Source organism: Oncorhynchus keta, chromosome 6 (genome assembly GCF_023373465.1).
Source record: "Oncorhynchus keta strain PuntledgeMale-10-30-2019 chromosome 6, Oket_V2, whole genome shotgun sequence".
NCBI classification, from domain to species: Eukaryota; Metazoa; Chordata; class Actinopteri; order Salmoniformes; family Salmonidae; genus Oncorhynchus; species Oncorhynchus keta.
The window spans coordinates 25,437,096-25,457,200 of record NC_068426.1 but is presented as its reverse complement, the minus strand read 5'-3'; the positions used below and the strand labels follow the sequence as shown (position 1 = coordinate 25,457,200).

At 45.1% G+C, this 20,105-nt stretch overlaps 1 protein-coding gene across 1 annotated transcript in view; it reads left to right on the top strand.

Moving 5' to 3' along the window:
• LOC118374103 (pappalysin-1-like) overlaps window positions 1–19,654 on the top strand; it is a 183,612-nt gene extending 163,958 nt beyond the window's left edge. The window contains exons 20-22 of the mRNA XM_052521171.1: window positions 4,667–4,738; window positions 6,895–6,993; window positions 19,124–19,654. Of these exons, the coding sequence (XP_052377131.1) occupies window positions 4,667–4,738; window positions 6,895–6,993; window positions 19,124–19,228 (276 nt within the window). The 3' untranslated portion in view covers window positions 19,229–19,654. The remainder of the gene's footprint in view (window positions 1–4,666; window positions 4,739–6,894; window positions 6,994–19,123) is intronic.
• The last annotated feature ends 451 nt before the right edge of the window (window positions 19,655–20,105 follow it).

The window sequence follows — 20,105 nt, the reverse complement described above, 5'->3', positions numbered from 1 at the left end:
AAACAAGTTGCAGTGGACTCTGGGACATGAAGTGTTGTACTGCCAAACTCGGTGTAGTCCAATACCACCGCCACCCGCTACAGTACACCCAACTTACAGTCAGTTAACCTTCTACTACTAGGCATATCCCAACACAATTAACCAATGCGACTTGGAACAACACAGTCAGATCCCAGCCAGTCATCTCTGAACTCATGTGAACCCACGGGGCCAAGTTGTAAAAGCTCAAAAGTGCCGTGTCGTCAGTAATCACTATAATTTTTGAAACGACCCCATTACAAGCCTTAATAGCCTGGTTTGATTTAGATATACCTGACAGGGCTATTGTATTGAGTCTGCACTGATTGCCTAAATTGGCAGCTGCGATTGCAAAAAAAGGGTGGGGGGGGGTCAGTTTACAGAAGCGTACCGTAAATGTTGTGTAAGCTTTGTCCCCCCCGTGCACGTAATTCACATGGAGAGTAATGAAATACACTACGATAAGAACCATAATGACGTTGTTGCCTCGAAATGATTTTGTCGGTGAATTCCACCGACCTCCTCGCTTCATTGTACTTGATTTAAGTCAATGGGACTTAATTATTCAATTTCAGTTCAAAGTTATTTTGAAGGTTTTTAGCTACAGTTGGATGGAGGTGGACCATAAATAGGGCCAGGGGCTACGCTAGCCAATGAGGGTCTTGGGAGTTGGGATTGAGAGCGTTATGTTTTTCGAGTGGTGTTTTGTTTTCATTACAAGTCGCACTGAGTCAGCCATTTGTGGCAGTGCGGGGGAAATAAAATGATCCCTTTGTAATTGATTTGTGTAATTGATATGATTTATACGCTGGTGTCATGTGAGTCTGGAGACGAGGCGAAAGGGGGAAAGGGAAACAGAATTGATGGAGCATAGAGAGGCTACATGAGGGTTGGATGAGGTGAAATCAATATAGGCCAGTGTGCTCAGCAGTGTATACTGCCACTGCTTGTACCTCTGTGCCGGCACATCAATGCAATCAATGCATGTCAATCAATGCGTGTGAATTCCAATTCAACCTGTTCCACCTCTTTGGCTTCCTGACAACAACAGGACCCCCCTCTAGAATAAAAAATATCTCAACTTTGTCAGTCTGGTTGTGTGCAGCGGATGACTACTCAGTCAGGTTGGCCTTCAGAACTGATGGCTCACACCATGGGACATCCAGCTTGTAAATGAAAGTGTCAACTCAACCTGAACACACTTCTGGAAGCCCTATCTGGAAATCCACCCTGGTGGCTGCAATTGATTGAATCCTGGCCTATAAGGGTTTTCAAATGAGTGATGCGTAATATGCCTCCTATCTCTAATCAAATGAGTGATGCGTAATATGCCTCCTATCTCTAATCAAATGAGTGATGCGTAATATGCCTCCTATCTCTAATCAAATGAGTGATGCGTAATATGCCTCCTATCTCTAATCACATGTGGTCCGTACCACCTACAATATTACAAAAACTCAATAGAAGACTGATTATGGGAAATAGAGTTGCATAAGTAGAGAACTATCAAATGTGACTGATGATTCACTAATAACCCATGATTAGATTATGTGGTATTATTCTCATGTCATTTTACCTTCAAATCTTTATCGTGGAGCTACTCTTGATTCACTGTTAAAAATGCAGACATTTTCTTTAGAACACAGGCTGAAATCCACTTTGCATTTCCATATGTGCTGAGCCAGGGGGTTTAGTCTCTTCATCACTTATAGTGATGTATCACCCTTCCGACCCATTAGTTTGGGGGTTTGACCCACTTAGGCTACCATACTCCTCCTCTCTCTCACACTTTCTGTAGCTCTCTTTTCTTGCATCAGCAGAAATTACACTGCTACATTTAGAATCAGTCATTTCTGTGTGAATAATATCTATTAGAGACATGACCTCACCATGGGATCTATTTTGGTGTGATATCATTGCACGTGGGGCAGGTGCTTGGGCGAGGATCCCGTGCACGGGGGAGGGGGGCCACGGTTGTGGATTATTTTGATTTACGGTCATGCCTAGCGGGTCGGTCGGTGACATCATCTTATCGAAAGTGGCCAGCAAAAAGTTTTACAACTAAATCTCTCTAGCCCCACCTCCCAGCTGCAACCCCCTTTGCAGATGTAGAGGACATGTACCAAAGTCTAGCCAATCTTACTATGGTCATCCTGCCTGGGGGGAGTCTATTTGACCACCCCCCCCCTGCCCACTTAAGTGAGCTCACCCACTTCACAGAAGCGTGCTGGGAAAGGAATGTGGTGCTGCCCAGCATCCAACTGTCCTCAATTGCTCTGTTGTTCTTTCTCTCTGTCCGCCGATCCCTCTCTCTCTGCCCTCTCTCCCTTCCTCTTTTTTCTGCCATTGATTTGCTGACGGCACTGAAATGAAAAATACCTTAGTTTGCAGCAGTGAAAAAGCGTGTCAATTCGTGTGTTATTGGGACATGGCAGGGCTGGGAAAGAAATGCTCCAGCGGAGGTCAGCCAGTCCTTTGCTGTGGATGGCACTTTTGGTCCCGGTCCACACTGGTTTTACTGCATGTACTGGACTGCCTTCGTCTTGGGACATCACGTTACCCTGAAAACCCTCTCATTTCACACAGACAGACCCTGCGGAAGACAGATATTCTTTTATATACTCTCAGCCCGCATAACATTTGTATTTATCCGTTATTTTACCAGGTAAGTTGACTGAGAACACGTTCTCATTTGCAGCAACGACCTGGGGAATAGTTACAGGGGAGAGGAGGGGGATGAATGAGCCAATTGTAAACTGGGGATTATTAGGTGACCGTGATGGTTTGAGGGCCAGATTGGGAATTTAGCCCGGACACCGGGGTTAACACCCCTACTCTTACAATAAGTGACATGGGGCCTTTGATGACCTCTGAGAGTCAGGACACCTCTTTAACATCCCATCCGAAAGACAGCACCCTACACAGGGCAGTGTCCCCAATCACTGCCCTGGGGCATTGGGATATTTTTTTTAGACCAGAGGAAAGAGTGCCTCCTACTGGCCCTCCAACACCACTTCCAGCTGCATCTGATCTCCCATCCAGGAACTGACCAGGACCAACCCTGCTTAGCTTCAGAAGCAAGCCAGCAGAGGTATGCAGGGTGGTATGCTGCTGGCAAACGCACATACACGGAGACACACAGATACGCACACACAGACACACACACACACACACACACACACACACACACACACACACACACACACACACACACACACACACACACACACACACACACACACACACACACACACACACACACACACACACACACATTACATTAAAATCCCCTCAGAAGCCCCCGAGAACAAATGTGTGTATTTTATGTATCCAAGTGAGAGCAGACAATGAAAGCAAGAGAGCAGATTCCACACATACCGTGGAGATATTTGAGAACACGTTTCGTACTCAATCTCCCGGGGCCCTGGTATGAAAGAGCACCTTTATACAGTATAAGGATCAAGTTATATCGTGTCAAGTAGATATATTCAGCGATCTGTGGAGGGGTAATCCATCAAAAGCAGACTTCACCACCGTTGAAAACATCCATTCATTTATTCATATGGGAAATACCATTGACCTTCGCACTTCCTGAATGTGGAGTGAGTTAAGGTAACAACGTAACAAGAAACATAGTCGTTCCACTGGAGTGTTGGCACCCTGCCCTCCTCACAGACCAGGATGTGTCACAATATGTGTTGTCCAAATAGGCACATGTATTGTGACGAGAGAGAGGAAAAAAAGATTTATGAGAAAAGCTGTTCGATTTTGGTAAGCTGGTAACGTTGGAATGAGGTGGAGGCATGACGTGGTTGAGCAGGATAGGTCCTAAGTCGGCTTCAGTCGCTTTGGTAAAAGCATCCCGTTGTAAGTTATTTCAAGTTATTTGACCTGTAGAAGCACTTGCTGCAACCTACCTTTGTGCAAGTGACTCGACTCGGAGTGAAATGTGCTCGTGGTTTGTGATCAGACGTCACTGCGAAGAGGTGGCAGACTTCAAAGAGCCAACCGACCACCATCAGACGTGTACTATTATCGTCCTCTCTAGCTTCATGACAAGTTTATATTTGTTAAACCCCTGTCAGCCATTGACAATATCAATGTTGCCTTATATTGTATAAAGATATATTTACTCTATCGGTTCCAGAGTTAGGCGGTTTCTTTTTTGGTCATTTTTTTCCCCACCCAACTTTGAACCTAAATCCAATGACATGGTGACATTTCGTGTTGATTTCACGTTGCATTTACAGTAGTTGACAACTCAAATGTAAATCAAAACTAGAAGTCTGTGCCCAGTGGGTAGTCTTACCGTATGACTCCTTGTTTAGGTTTGTGTGGGTTCTGGGGACAACGCAATGATGCATTAACAGCATGTGGCAACAACATGCCATTCCTCATGAACTACTTTCACTCCACAGTCTGATATCGAAAGCAGGAAAAATACTTACCCCAAAATCATGACTGGTACTACTACTACTACTTGTTCTAATGACCAATATGTCTATAATATCCATCCTTACAACGACATCTCGCCTATCATTTTCATTGATTTAATCAATACATTTTATTCCACAGCTCACAGATTGATGGTAGAGATATTTTGAGTGTCTGAAATCCTACTGACTTTTTTCCTTTTGTCTCCTTACAGAATATAGTGTGTACAATGGGACTGAAGTGGTATCCACACCCAGAGGTGCTCCACTGCATCAAAAGATGTGATGTAAGAACTTCTATGAACTTTCTGAGAATAGTAGTTTATCTATGAGATAAAGGTTTTGCCTGAGATGAAATATATGGGCTAAGGGCCTAATCTGTGTGAGAGGATGTGAGGGAAGGACTTCACCTGAGTTGTAGGAAGTGGGGTCATAGGTTTGCATGAGAGGGAGAGAGGTAAGGGCTTCAACCAGAGAGGACGAGGTGAAGCAAGAGGGTCCACTCCCATCCAAATCTGTCCATGTGATAATACAGCGATAAGCAGACTAATAAGAATACCGATAAGCAGACCATATGCCTTCACGACTCCAATTGTTAGGGCAGAGACCATCTTGTCATTAAATACAGTATCTCTGATTCAATTGCGTGAGAGGAAGTGAGGTAAGAGGACGTGCCATGCGTCATGGAGGCCAGTGGTGATGATGAGAGGTGTATGAGGAGTATAAACACTGTCACGGAATAGGATTATAACCAGTGCCTCTTTATGTATTTTGCAATGTATCCTGCTATTTTCTAAATGTTATCAGATCAGGCATCACCTTAAGTTTCCAGATATGTAGCTTTTTCAATTTGTTCTACTCCCCATGGAGTTTGTGCAGACACTAGCCTGGCGGGAGCCGTCAAGATTTAAAGATACACAGATACAAATACAGACATAGATACACACACATATACGCAAGCCCACACACACACACAGTTCTGAACACATTGCCCTGAATACACTGCCAGCCAGCCTAGTGAAGGAGCAAGCTACCTATCAGAGAGACAAGCCTTTTAACAGCAGGTGAGCTCATTCGGGAGAAGGTTGAAATATAACATTGTTTCAGAGCATGGGTAGCTAATTGTTCTCTCTGGGGAGATGCTCTGCTCCAGTGACGTCAGTTACCGTGGATACCGGCACAAGCGTAGAAGCCAATTAGTCAGGTTTGATTCATGTTGTCTCCAAAATGAAACACTTTACCCACATGGGGACCTGGCTCTGTTTCAGAGCATCCCACCACTAGAGAAGTGAAGCAGGAAAGAACTGGTACTGGGTTATAGTAGCCTAACACTTTGTCTACACACCCTGTAGCTGATATTGTAGTATTCCAATATTTTCAGAGTATGTTTAACAAAACTTGTTCTTTCCTCTTTTCCAAAATATATATTTATCGCAAAACTTCAATTAATTATCCCAGGCGTTTATTTGCATCAATCACTGAACACAACCAGCACTTATTATAGAGACAGGCTTCTATTTGAGCCAGGTGTCTATTTCCTTAATACACACAGCTTACATTCTCCCTCCCCCCCTACCTTGCAGTCTCGCCCTCTTCTGATCCATCTCAGACAAACGGTGAATTTGGACTTTTGGTACATTTTTGATGGTTTATTTTTTCACCCTTCTCTCACTTGTAGTGGATCAACTCCAAAATGCCTGGCTGTTGCCTCGCCCATTTTTTGCTCTGTGAATTTGATCATGGCTAGCTTGAATTTGATGTTGTGTTTTCTTTCTGGTGGTGTCATTGCAACGGTGATAGAATAAATAACCTATATGCAAATCACCGTGGGAATATCAAAGCGGTGTCCATGGTAACCTCATAAACAATTCATTTAGACCGGGCGTTTATTTGAAACAGGCATTTATTTTCTGAAAGGTGTGCCGATGCGAGTCTATAAAAAGGTACAAGCGGCGTTTAATTTAAGTTGGTTAATTTTACTGTGATATATTTTCAGTTTATCGTAGTAAAGAAAGTATTCACCCTCTTGGTATCATCATCCACACAGTTTAAGCCAATTGGATAAACCAGGAAGGGTAGGGCGGGGCTAGCCTCATAAAGCACATGATTAGAGTGTTTCTTAGCCTCATATAGTTTATGGTGTACTCATGTTTACATGTCTAGACCTCCCGCGGCTTAAAAAGTCACATTGGAAGAGGTAAACATTTTGTACCGGATTAATCAGCAAATCCAGAACAAAACCTAAAAAAAGACAAGAAAAACAATACAATATGAATAAAATCCAACTTGAATATAGAGCACTTAAATGGGGTAATCAAATACATCAGAGAGAATCAGTGTGGTTCTCATCTATGTTGTCCATATGTGTATGTACAGTACACTGTCTAGGTTGTTGATTGATGTCCTGCCTCTTATTGTCTCCTCTTGTTTGTCTCTGTCACAGCCGTTCATTGGAGACAATTACTGTGACTCGGTCAACAACAGAGCCTTCTGTAACTACGACGGAGGGGACTGCTGCCACTCCACCGTCAAGACCAAGAAGGTGAGTAGTATAGAACACCTGGACCGGGATTCACTAAACCGTCTCAAGGCAAAATGTATCTGCCTTTTGAAATGGTTTAAGATAAGTTAACAGAACAGTTCAGTTGCTACTCCCTTGACAAAGTGATCTTAAATGTATTCTCACGTTGTCACTGTGGCTACTGAGTCATTTGAGTCATTCGTTTGTGAACTTATGCTCGCTGACATCTTTCTGATCTTGACATTTTGAAGATAAGCAACATTACGCTTCCCTTTTCTATTGCACATCGGCAGTGCCTTATCAGTTGGTGTTCATGAGTGTCCCTTGCTAGATGGTTGAGGTTGATATTTTGCCTTTCTCTATGATCCAGACAAGGTCCCCTTCCTTGTTAATCTCTAGCATGGTGTGTGTGTTGCGGTCTGTTACCCAAGCTGTGCCTGGCTCTCTGGGTTAGAAGTCTGTACTGTAATCTGTTTCTCTGGCTCCTTTGTCCTCCTCTGTGTATCTGGCTGGGTTTTTACTGAAGTATGTGTATCTGTTTGTCTCTCTGTCTGGCTCGTTTTGCACTGTAGCATGTGTCTGTCTGTCTGTCTGGCTCGTTTTGCACTGTAGCATGTGTCTGTCTGTCTGGATCCGGAGTCTCTTCATTTCCTGCTGGGAGCCGGCCCATGTGTCCGCTCTCCACAGAGTCCAATCAGAATGTGTGTGATTGCTTCCGTTCCACCTTCACTGTTCCTCCATCACTATTCTAACATCAGCGCTCCACAGTATCAGAATGAATCAACGTTTTATCCTCACAGTTCTATACTCCCCACCTTTCCACTCTTCCTGTTCTCTTAGACTCCTCCACTTTGTCCTATTCCACTCTTCCTGTTCTCTTAGACTCCTCCACTTTGACCTATTCCACTCTTCCTGTTCTCTTAGACTCCTCCACTTTGACCTATTCCACTCTTCCTGTTCTCTTAGACTCCTCCACTTTGACCTATTCCACTCTTCCTGTTCTCTTAGACTCCTCCACTTTGACCTATTCCACTCTTCCTGTTCTCTTAGACTCCTCCACTTTGACCTATTCCACTCTTCCTGTTCTCTTAGACTCCTCCACTTTGACCTATTCCACTCTTCCTGTTCTCTTAGACTCCTCCACTTTGTCCTATTCCACTCTTCCTGTTCTCTTAGACTCCTCCACTTTGACCTATTCCACTCTTCCTGTTCTCTTAGACTCCTCCACTTTGACCTATTCCACTCTTCCTGTTCTCTTAGACTCCTCCACTTTGACCTATTCCACTCTTCCTGTTCTCTTAGACTCCTCCACTTTGACCTATTCCACTCTTCCTGTTCTCTTAGACTCCTCCACTTTGACCTATTCCACTCTTCCTGTTCTCTTAGACTCCTCCACTTTGTCCTATTCCACTCTTCCTGTTCTCTTAGACTCCTCCACTTTGTCCTATTCCACTCTTCCTGTTCTCTTAGACTCCTCCACTTTGTCCTATTCCACTCTTCCTGTTCTCTTAGACTCCTCCACTTTGTCCTATTCCACTCTTCCTGTTCTCTTAGACTCCTCCACTTTGACCTATTCCACTCTTCCTGTTCTCTTAGACTCCTCCACTTTGTCCTATTCCACTCTTCCTGTTCTCTTAGACTCCTCCACTTTGACCTATTCCACTCTTCCTGTTCTCTTAGACTCCTCCACTTTGACCTATTCCACTCTTCCTGTTCTCTTAGACTCCTCCACTTTGACCTATTCCACTCTTCCTGTTCTCTTAGACTCCTCCACTTTGACCTATTCCACTCTTCCTGTTCTCTTAGACTCCTCCACTTTGACCTATTCCACTCTTCCTGTTCTCTTAGACTCCTCCACTTTGACCTATTCCGCTCTTCCTGTTCTCTTAGACTCCTCCACTTTGACCTATTCCACTCTTCCTGTTCTCTTAGACTCCTCCACTTTGACCTATTCCACTCTTCCTGTTCTCTTAGACTCCTCCACTTTGTCCTATTCCACTCTTCCTGTTCTCTTAGACTCCTCCACTTTGTCCTATTCCACTCTTCCTGTTCTCTTAGACTCCTCCACTTTGTCCTATTCCACTCTTCCTGTTCTCTTAGACTCCTCCACTTTGTCCTATTCCACTCTTCCTGTTCTCTTAGACTCCTCCACTTTGTCCTATTCCACTCTTCCTGTTCTCTTAGACTCCTCCACTTTGTCCTATTCCACTCTTCCTGTTCTCTTAGACTCCTCCACTTTGTCCTATTCCACTCTTCCTGTTCTCTTAGACTCCACTTTGTCCATTCCACTTTCCTGTTCTCTATCCACTTTGTCCTATTCTCTTCCTGTTCTCTTAGACTCCTCCACTTTGTCCCATTCCACTCTTCCTGTTCTCTTAGACTCCTCCACTTTGTCCTATTCCACTCTTCCTGTTCTCTTAGACTCCTCCACTTTGTTCTCTTAGACTTCCACTCTTCCTGTTCTCTTAGACTCCTCCACTTTGACCTATTCCACTCTTCCTGTTCTCTTAGACTCCTCCACTTTGACCTATTCCACTCTTCCTGTTCTCTTAGACTCCTCCACTTTGTCCTATTCCACTCTTCCTGTTCTCTTAGACTCCTCCACTTTGTCCTATTCCACTCTTCCTGTTCTCTTAGACTCCTCCACTTTGACCTATTCCACTCTTCCTGTTCTCTTAGACTCCTCCACTTTGTCCTATTCCACTCTTCCTGTTCTCTTAGACTCCTCCACTTTGTCCTATTCCACTCTTCCTGTTCTCTTAGACTCCTCCACTTTGTCCTATTCCACTCTTCCTGTTCTCTTAGACTCCTCCACTTTGTCCTATTCCACTCTTCCTGTTCTCTTAGACTCCTCCACTTTGTCCTATTCCACTCTTCCTGTTCTCTTAGACTCCTCCACTTTGTCCTATTCCACTCTTCCTGTTCTCTTAGACTCCTCCACTTTGACCTATTCCGCTCGCTCTGTTCTTGTTGTTAAAAACAAAAGGTTTATGGCTTCTGTTGTGAAACCAACCTGGTAGACAGGCTCTAGGTCTATGGGAGCTCTCATGTCACACACTTAGTCAACATGGGCTGTAATATTAGTACTGGTTCATTCAATGTCACATGGCTGGTGTCAATGATAAAACACACTTTTAGACTCCGATGGCAACGCACAGTTGTCTATGAACTGCACATGTACTTAAGGTGACTTTCGGCCTCTGTTGGCCTTCAAAACGCGTCGGAAGGCTGTGTGATTATAATTCACGTACAGTGTATTCAGAAAGTATTCAGAACCCTTTTCCCACATTTTGTTACGTTACAGCCTTGTTCTAAAAATGGATTAAATCATGTTTTCCCCTCGTCAATCTACACACGACACCCCATAATGACAAAGCAAAAGCCTGTTTTTAGAAATTTTAGCAAGTGTATTAAAAATAAAAAAGGAAATATTACATTCACATAAGTATTCAAACCCTTTACTCTGTACTTTATTGAAGCACCTTTGGCAGCAATTGCCGACTCGAGTCTTCTTGGGTATGACGCAACAAGCTAGGCAAACCTGTATTTGGGGAGTTTTTCCCATTCTTCTCTGCAGATCCTCTGAAGCTCTGTCAGATTGGATGGGGAGCGTCACTGCACAGCTATGCTATTTTCAGGTCTCTCCAGAGATGTTTGATCGGGTTCAAGTCCGGGCTCTTGACAGGGCCACTCAAGGACATTCAGAGACTTGTGCCAAAGCCACTCCTGCGTTGTCTTGGCTGTTTGCTTTGGGTTGTTGTCCTGTTGGAAAGTGAACCTTTGCTCCATTCATCTTTCCCTCGACCCTGACTAGTCTCCCAGTTCCTGCAGCTGAAAAACATCCCCACAGCATGATGCTGCCACCTCCAGGCTTCACCGTAGGGATGGTGCCAGGTTTACTCCAGAAGTGACGCTTGGCATGCAGGCCAAAGAGTTTAATCTAGGTTTCATCAGACCAGGTGTTTCTCATGGTCTGAGAGTATTTAGGTGCCTTTTGGCAAACTCCAAGCAGGCTGTCATGTACCTTTTACTGAGGAGTGGCTTCCGTCTGGCCACTCTACCATAAAGTCCTGATTAGTGGAGTGCTGCAGAGATGGTTGTCCTGCTAGAAAGTTCTCCCAACTCCACAGAGGAACTCTAAAGCTCTGTCAGAGTGACCATCGGTTTCTTCGTCACCTACCTGACAAAGGCCCTTCTCCCCCGATTGCTCAGTTTGGCTGGGCGGCCAGCTATAGGAAGAGTCTTGGTGGTTCCAAACTTCTTCCATTTAAGAATGATGGATGCCACTGTGTTCTGGGGGACCTTCAATGCTGCAGAAATGTTTTGGTACCTGTCCCCAGATCGGTCCCTCGACACAATCCTGTCTCGGAGCTCTACAGACAATTTATTTTTGCTCTGACATGCATTGTCAACTGTGAGACCTTATATAGACAGGTGTGTGTGTTTCCAAATAATGTCCATTCAATTGAATTTACCACAGGTGGACTCCAATGAAGTAGTAGAAACATCTCAAGGATGATCATTGGAAACAGGATGCACCTGAGCTCAATTTTGAGTCTCATAGCAAAGTGTCTGAATACGGTATTTATTTTATTTTTTATAAATGTGCAAACATTTATAAAAGACAGTTTTTTTAAATCAATTTTAGAATAAGGCTGTAATGTAACAAAATGTGGAAAAAGTCAAGGGGTCTGAATAGTTTCCCAATGCACTGTACCTGTGATTTAAAAAAAGTCCTACAAACAATTGTAAGCTGCATAATATTGAGGTTTTGTGGTTAGTGTCCTTGGATACCGAATAACAGACAGACAGACAGACAGACAGACAGACAGACAGACAGACAGACAGACAGACAGACAGACAGACAGACAGACAGACAGACAGACAGACAGACAGAGGATTGGGTCCATCTCTAGGAGCGTGTCTCTGAACGGTGGCCATTTCCGCTGAGCCGCAATGATAAGAGGATCACCTGGGCTCAAGCCCCAAAGCCAGGCGCTACTCCCAGGCATTCAGCCTTTTGAAGCAAACACTTCATCTGGTATTTCAAAAGTGACTTCCCTGGAAACGGTTAGGATTTGGGAAAGATAGAGAAAATTGCTCTGAAATAACTGATCATAATTTGATTTATCGGCTGCCATGAGCGAATGGCTAAAGAGGTTACCGGAGTTAAAGAAACGAGAAGGAAATGTATGGAGGAGAAGTGAGTCTGACGTGAATGTGAGATGTGAGAGGCATGAAACATGGGAAGTGTTCTAATGTCTTATCAAGCATGTCATGAAATAGAACATGTGGCATCCAAATTCAGTAGAAAGACTGAAAGACACATTTTATTCCCTCATCTGACTTCGTGAAAACAGTCCGGACCTAAATGGTGTTGCCTTTGAAAAGTACTGTACATGTTTATTTCATGCAGAGGGACGGTGTTGTTGTATAGAGCTTGTAGACGTGTAGCTGGCTTTAGTTGTTTTAGCCTTCAAGATGTGGTTGGGTGTTCCTGCGAGGCAGAGCTCACTCTCCTCCGTCTGGTCACCCCAGCCAAAACAGCAACAGAACACTTAACTCCACTTTCACCTGATTCTCATTTTCTTAAAGGAACACATGGCCACCAGCCCGGAGGCTTGCGTAAGCACTCAAAAACAAAACAACATGACACAGACAATGACAAATAACTCTCAGACCTCTTTTTACGACAGTTTCTGTCCATTTTGCCCACTCACTGGTGACACACAGGCACAGTCAGTCACACACTGTTGTTCTCCTTGTGGGAAGTTAGTGTTGCTGTTTCAGCCCTTCAGAGATTCCATCCCTTCAGGTCTGTTAGATGTAGCGTCGTTTTGTCTGGACCGGTGATAGTCAAATAGGGACCCAGGACCCATTCAGGCCTGCTAGATGTAGGCTACCAGTGTGAATATAGGTGCTGGGAGTATAGACGGTCTAAGTAAGAACATAGATTTCAACCCCATGTATCTAGGTCCTGTCACTCAAGCACTCAGGTTAGTGTAGAGACCCCATTGGATCAACTGAATGATAATCCCCCCCCCCCCCATACATTCACAAAAGGGTGTTTGTATTACTTAGTGAGCTGGCTGGGATTGTTGTGCTGGTCTGACTATTCTGTGTCTGTCAGAGGTCAAGGGAAACCACCCCCACTGCCAATCTCTCCACACAACCTCTACTTTCTCTGTTATTCCTTTGGACATGCCACCTTACCGCCATGGTTTATTTCAGTGATTGCACTGCTCTAAAGGGAACACCACACACAGAGAGTGATGAAGTGAGCAGTATTGAGGTATTGAAGAGTCTTGCAAACCACACTGTGGTAATAGAGAGAGTCCCCGGAAAGGCTCTGGAAACCACACGCACGCACGGGCACACACACACACACACACACACACACACACACACACACACACACACACACACACACACACACACACACACACACACACACACACACACACACACACAGACAGAGCGATACAGTATCATGCCACCAGTATTTACCACCACAACTTGTTGTGCCTGTGGGGGCAGTGACTCAGCTGGAATCCTACTCAGGGTTGTTGTTCCTAGCGCTGTGACACAGCACATGATAACAAAGCCCTGCCAGCTTATTGAAGATAACATCAGAACACCCCCTTCTCCACTTCTCCCCCTCCTTCTATCCTCCAGGCAAAACCTTCCAGCTTAATTTCCCCCCATTCTTTTCTGTTCTTTCGTGTGAGCGCAATAAACGAAAGAGAGACGAAGGGGGAGGGGCTAAAGTACTTCCCCGCCACCCCGTGTTTGTTTTTGTTCCTTATCTCCACTTTTCTCTTTCCCCCCTTCTTTCTTTCTCCTGGAGATTTGCATATTAAGGAGTTCTGGATGACTTGCTGTGCATTATTCTGATCAGGGACTTTGAAGGTGCGAGGCAGGCTGCACAAAAGGTCACCACAGGATCCCCCCTAATGACTTCAAGCTGTTGGCAGGCAAAGGGGGAGGGAAGAGGGATGAAGGGAGGGTATGGCTGAGACTGCCTGCCTGCTTCTCTGCCTGCCTGGCTTGGCCCTTTACGGTTCTCCCAGAACCCCATAGAAGGAATTCCTTCTTATGAAATGGGAGCCACCAGGCAAAGCAACCCTCCCTCCTCCACAATCATACTGTGGCTGTTTGTTTTTGCATTGTGGACTGTGCCACTTTGGCGACTTAAATGACCTTTTTTGGAGCTCCCCCACCCCACGCCTACACCTTTTCATTCCCTCCATGACCCATATTCTTGTTTTCCCTGTGTCATTATTGCTCTGTTAGTCTCCGTCCAGTTTCGTGGAACTCTACCATTCCATTGGTTTATTCACTGAGACAGGGCGTTTTTTTTGCTCCTCTCCCAAACATGCACTTTTGCAGCCCCTGTTTTTCTCTAGACATCGCTACGAGTGACTGTTTCCGTGTTTACATTTACTCTAACTTCTACAAGTTCCACCAGGGAGAAACTTCAAACAGACATACCTTTTTGAAGTTTAACGAAAATGTTGATACACCAAATTAAAGAGAGAAAAAAATGCAGCTAAATAAATATGTCAGGCCAGGTGAGGTTGGTTCCGTGGAAATGAATGACCTGTTTTGTCGCTCTGCTACATTTCTACTCAAACAAACACCAATTTAGACTGACACATCACACCTTTTACAAAAAGGTCATGACTGAGTCAATTTGAACAAAAACAACCGACATATGTTTTCTCTTAGTTCTTTGGGGTTTTCATACACTTTCTATATTGTTTCCCATGGAAATGACCCTCTCAGATCTTAAAGGCAAGAGTTCAACCAATTACCACACAGTGCAGTATTATTGTTCTGGGATTCTGCATCTCTTCTATAATCCTATCAAGGTTGTTCAGTTTATATCAAGCAGTAGTGATTGACTCGATGACCTTGGAAGTGTGGAGAGGGCAGAAAACGTTTCCTGTTTGTTGACTTGGGGGATTTTCCTTTCACACCCGATGATGCACCTGAATAGGAAAAAGTGTATTTATCCGTTATTTATTGGTATAGCTATTTACTCATCTGAGAATGAGATGATGGACATTCAGTACTGTGTCAAAGTGAGCTGTACATGTACATCACAGGCAGCTGACAGGCTCAGAGTAATGGCTGAAACAGAATCAATGGAATGTTATCAAACTCATCAAACACACGGTTCATTCACACTGTTATTTTGAGCCGCCCTCCCCTCAGCAGCCTCCTGTGATTTACATCCACCAAGCAGGATAATGGAAAAAATATGCAATTCAGGCAATAAAAAGGCCAGCTCATCCATACTGGTCCTTCCTATGTGTCTCACCTTGTTTGGGCTGCAACTGCACAAGGTTCCACGGTGCCCCTTACTCTGGATGCCTCGAAACGGGTCATTCTGGGAAATGACATGATTGCATAGAACACAACTACTTGGGCAGTTCTATTGTGAACCATTGCTCAGAAGAGAGAGAGACTGCTGTCCGTTTCTTTCTCAATGGAAGCTCTGAGCATCACTGAAGTGTCTGTGATTAAACCATCTTGTGCTCTCAAGTCCTTGGGCATCCAGCCCTATCATTGCCCCATTCAGTTTCCCTGCGGTCACAGCGTATATTGGCTAACTGCATGTAGAGAGTGTGCTGCATCAACAGCTCTTATTTTTAAATGTCTGAGGGCAACTGAGTTTGACTTCGGCTCCCTGTGCCAAGACCCTGCCAAGGCAATTAAGGGAAGAGAAGCAATGACGGGTCCCAGGGCCAGGGCCCAGCAGGTACGGAACCAATTCTGGTCGGCAAGCATTAAGTGTTGGTTCCGTACCTGCCTTCTTTTTATAAGACTTAATTATCAACGTATGCCTTTGCTGCCACGCAATGTTTACAGCAATAAAACCCCATCCCTAAACGAGCAGCTCAGGCCTTCCAAATAGTTTCCTTTAATACTGGTCTTAAAGGGGGAAGAGAGGAGGCATGGTATGGACCAGGAGTGGGGGAAGAGTAGGATGGAGGTATGGAGGGGATTGTTGAACAAAACCAGCTTCTGGGAGGTGGGAGGATGGGGGAGGATGGGGGAGGATGGGGTTTCTCCACAGCTGAGCAAAGATAGTAACTCTCCAGGGGAAACATGCTCCCAGCAGGTTTAGGAGCCTTGGCTGTTTGCTCACGTCGATTGCCGGGCGCTAGCGAAGTCAAAACCTGCCCTTCTCTCTCTCTCAATGGATATGTCTTTCTGTCGTTCTCTTTCATTCATTCATTATTTCTCTTTATTTCTCTTGCTCTCTCGTCTCTTGCTAATTCCCTCTCTTGTATGCACTCTCTTTCTCTCTTTATCTCTCCCGTTCGGTCTTTCATGCTCTCGCCACTCTCTCCCTCCTTCCATGTACACATTCTCCCTTCCCCTTTCCCCCACTCTCTATCCATCTCGCCTGTGTTTGTTGTTATAACAACATGTATCTCTGTGTAGTGAAGAGTGATCACCAGCGGTTCTCATTGGAATAACACAATTAGTGCTGGTTTGTTTTATCAGCTTTGCCTGTGTTCATAGGAGTTGAGGTTATGTAGATAATAATGATACAGAGAGGTGATCATTACACTTCATGTGTTTAAATACCAAAACAAAGTTTGATTTCAGATGTGAGATTCCCTTTTTCACGATCTCTAGATGAGCCACTTAGAAGTGACAGGGAAAATGTAGCTTATATAATGATACATATTTAAGCAATAAGGCCTGAGGATGTGTGGTATATGGACAATATACCACGTCTAAGGGCTGTTTTTAAGCACAACGCACCGCAGAGTGCCTAGACACAGCCCTTAGCGCTGGTATATTGACCATATACTACAAACCTCCAAGGTGCCTTATTGCTATTATAAACTGGTTACCAATGTAATTACAGCAGTAAAAATAAATGTTTTGTCATACCTGTTGTATATGGTCTGATATACCACGGCTGTCAGTCAATCAGCATTTAAGGCTCGAACCACCAAGTTGATATGTTATATATATTTTGTCATCAATTGAATGTGTTGCCTAATGAACAGGCCCGAGTGTTTTGTTTTTGTTAATTGTGTGTGTGTGTGTGTGTGTGTGTGTGTGTGTGTGTGTGTGTGTGTGTGTGTGTGTGTGTAAAATTAGATTTGTGTGTGTTTGTGCACACAAGTTTGAGAGTAGTCCTTCTCCTCCACAGCCTCCCTACCCCTCAAACACTTCCCTCCCCTGAGCATAGACTTACACGCACATAGGTGGGGCCTGGCATGATTCTAGTCTGTTTTTGGAGGTGGGGGTCATGGGGTCTGATGTGCCTGCTCTTTCACAGGGGCTTTCATGTTTCTGTGGGTGTCTTCCTGGGACTTCCACGGGGCCCCTGGCCCCCACTCAGCCCCCGTTCCAGCCACCCTCTGAGATCCCTGATCAGGGCCAGATGTGGCAGCTGGTCCAGCCACCCTGGAGGTCAAGGTCATAGGAACCCATATCAAATTTGACCAGATAGAGAGATCCTCACAGAGGGAGTAAAAAGGGTGTGGTGATAGGATTGTGGGAGAGAGGGATTGGGTGGGGTGGGAGGGAGGGAGCGAGCAAGTAGAGGTAGAATGGGGGCTAAACTGACAGAGAGGGAGAGACAGGAGAAAGTGTGAAGCGGACAGCAGAAGAGGGTATGAAGGAACGTGAGAGAGAAAAGGGAGGAGGAATTGGAGCGGTGTTTTTTTTTTTGCCTCATGCCTGGATCTAAAGAGGCACAGAGTAAACCCTGTTCATGCGATTGACAGCTGTTTCTGAAGTGTGTCCGGCCTGTGCTTGTAAAGTCATCACATGGAGGGCCCGTTTTCTCAGAAGAGCCTGGTGTTGGCCGCCCAACCCTCGTCCATTAGGAAATCCCTCTCACAAACAACTTGGTTTAATGCTCCATTTCAAAGACGGAAATGCGTCAATCGTGCCTCAGCCACTGGTGCACTCTCCCTCTTCCAGCCCCAGTGCCCCAATGTTTACCCTACAAACCCCATGCCCCTGAAGGCCTTGAGTCCCAGACAGGCTATTGGTGGGCTTCCCTGGATGTATGTTCTCTACTGTGCTGTATATACCATCCAGTGTTACCACGACATCGGAGGCCGTAGGGGAACGTTTTGACTCTCGAGGGATCCTCTGTCCAATGATGTTCTGCAGAATCTTGCCCTTTTGCCGTTCTTTGCTGTACTGTTCTGTACTGTATGTCTTTCTTACCAGCCAATAAATAAGCTACTTGTGTTGGCCTGTGACTTAGTGAACTTGATGTTATTCCCGTAGTCACGGTTTAGTTGTACGGTATGTTGCCGTAACAACAAACAATTCCCTTTTCAGATAATTGGAGGATGAGACTGACTGCTGAAGTCTGAAGTCATCCCAGCCAGCCAGCCAACAGCCTTCCTGATTGTGCTCGCTAATAGGCCTAGTATTTCCTAATGACTCACTTTATTTGTTACCCCATTGCTGCTTTATTTGTTGCGGTAGCCAATGTTTCTCTACCGTCACTGCTCTGGCCCTTCTGTCAAAACCCCCACTTAGAACCCTAAGTGTGGGGGGGTGCAGACGTACTCTGGTCTAAATCCGCCAGGCGCTGGCTGGAGACACATGTGTTCCTAGTTTCGAGCGACTGGGGATGCATTGTTTGTACCCAAACAGCTGAAGCAGGCCCTTGGAGAGGCAACACAGCAGCAGCTGGTGCCGCTGACGCACCGCCGATGTTCGCCTGTGACGTCAAACTCTACACACTGGCAGAGGCCTATGGTGGGCCGGGTCTATTTTGAATGTGTTTCTGGGCACTCGTCACTTCATGGAGGATTGACACTTCACAACACTCGTAGTACTCCACCACATACCGCGACGGGATTGGCTGGCAGCAGTTGGCTCGTGCTTGTCAAGCGGCGTTTCCCGCTAGTGGAGTGGACGCTGAGGCATCTGACACTATTACCACTGTTGTTAACTAATGTTCTTTAGGAATGTATCAGCACTCCTACAGAGCCACAGTCCTCCTGAATTATTATACTAGTACAATAATACTATAGACATCATTAACACTACGTATGTACAAATCCTATAACACCCAAGCATTATTCGTAGACATTTAATTGTCTTTGTTTTTGTGCTTAGATTTAACATTGTATGTGTCTCTGTGTGTCCCTGCCAGGTAATCCCGTTCCCCATGTCCTGTGACATACGAGAAGACTGTGCCTGCCGAGACCCCAAAGCTGCAGAGAACAGGAAAGAAGAGCACGTCCACTCCCTGGGGTGACACTCCCTCCTTGCCCCCCCCACCCCAAACCCTCACCCCAAAACCTCACCCCAAAACCACCCACACCTGGACTGGGACCGAAGGCGACCCGCTGTCCCCTTCCTCCCCCTAACCTCTTCCACATGCTGCTTTACAGGAGTAGCTCTCCACCCATACTGCACCCCCCTAACAGACACCTGCCTCCGACTTCTCCACATTGGGAAAGATGAACAGACCAGACTAGATAGGATAAGGGAAAACCCATTTCTTAAAGAAAGGAAAGAATCTGCAAAGTCACAAACCACCAAAAAAAAGAAAACACAAATACAACATTTTTTTTGGAATGAACAATATATATAAAAAATGACCCCAAAACAAACCCAGACTGGATAGCATGCCTTTTGTTTAGTTTGGTGCCAGCTTCCGTGTCCATATAAAAACGTACAATCTCATATGATCCCCCCTAAAAGATAAGTTATCCATATCATATGGAATCTTTTTTTTTTTTTTTTGGGATTTAAGTCATCAATGGTGGCACTGAATGACAGACAGAAGGACTATTGCCAAAATAACAGATAGTATGAATGCACTTGACGTGCCCTCATGTTGTATTGCTCCAGAGCTGGTGAGAGTGCCGTTCCTGGAGATATCACAGCACAGGGTTCAGGCTGTCAGTTCCCTCTGTCTTCTCTCGATGGAAACAGGGTTCAGGCTGTCAGTTCCCTCTGTCTTCTCTCGATGGAAACAGGGTTCAGGCTGTCAGTTCCCTCTGTCTTCTCTCGATGGAAACGCCTTTTCTTTTTCTTCATATATCACAGGCTTCGAAGCTCTGCTCTTACACAGATGTGAAATAGGAAAGATAAAGGGTTGGTGGGGATATAGGCGACCATATTGATAA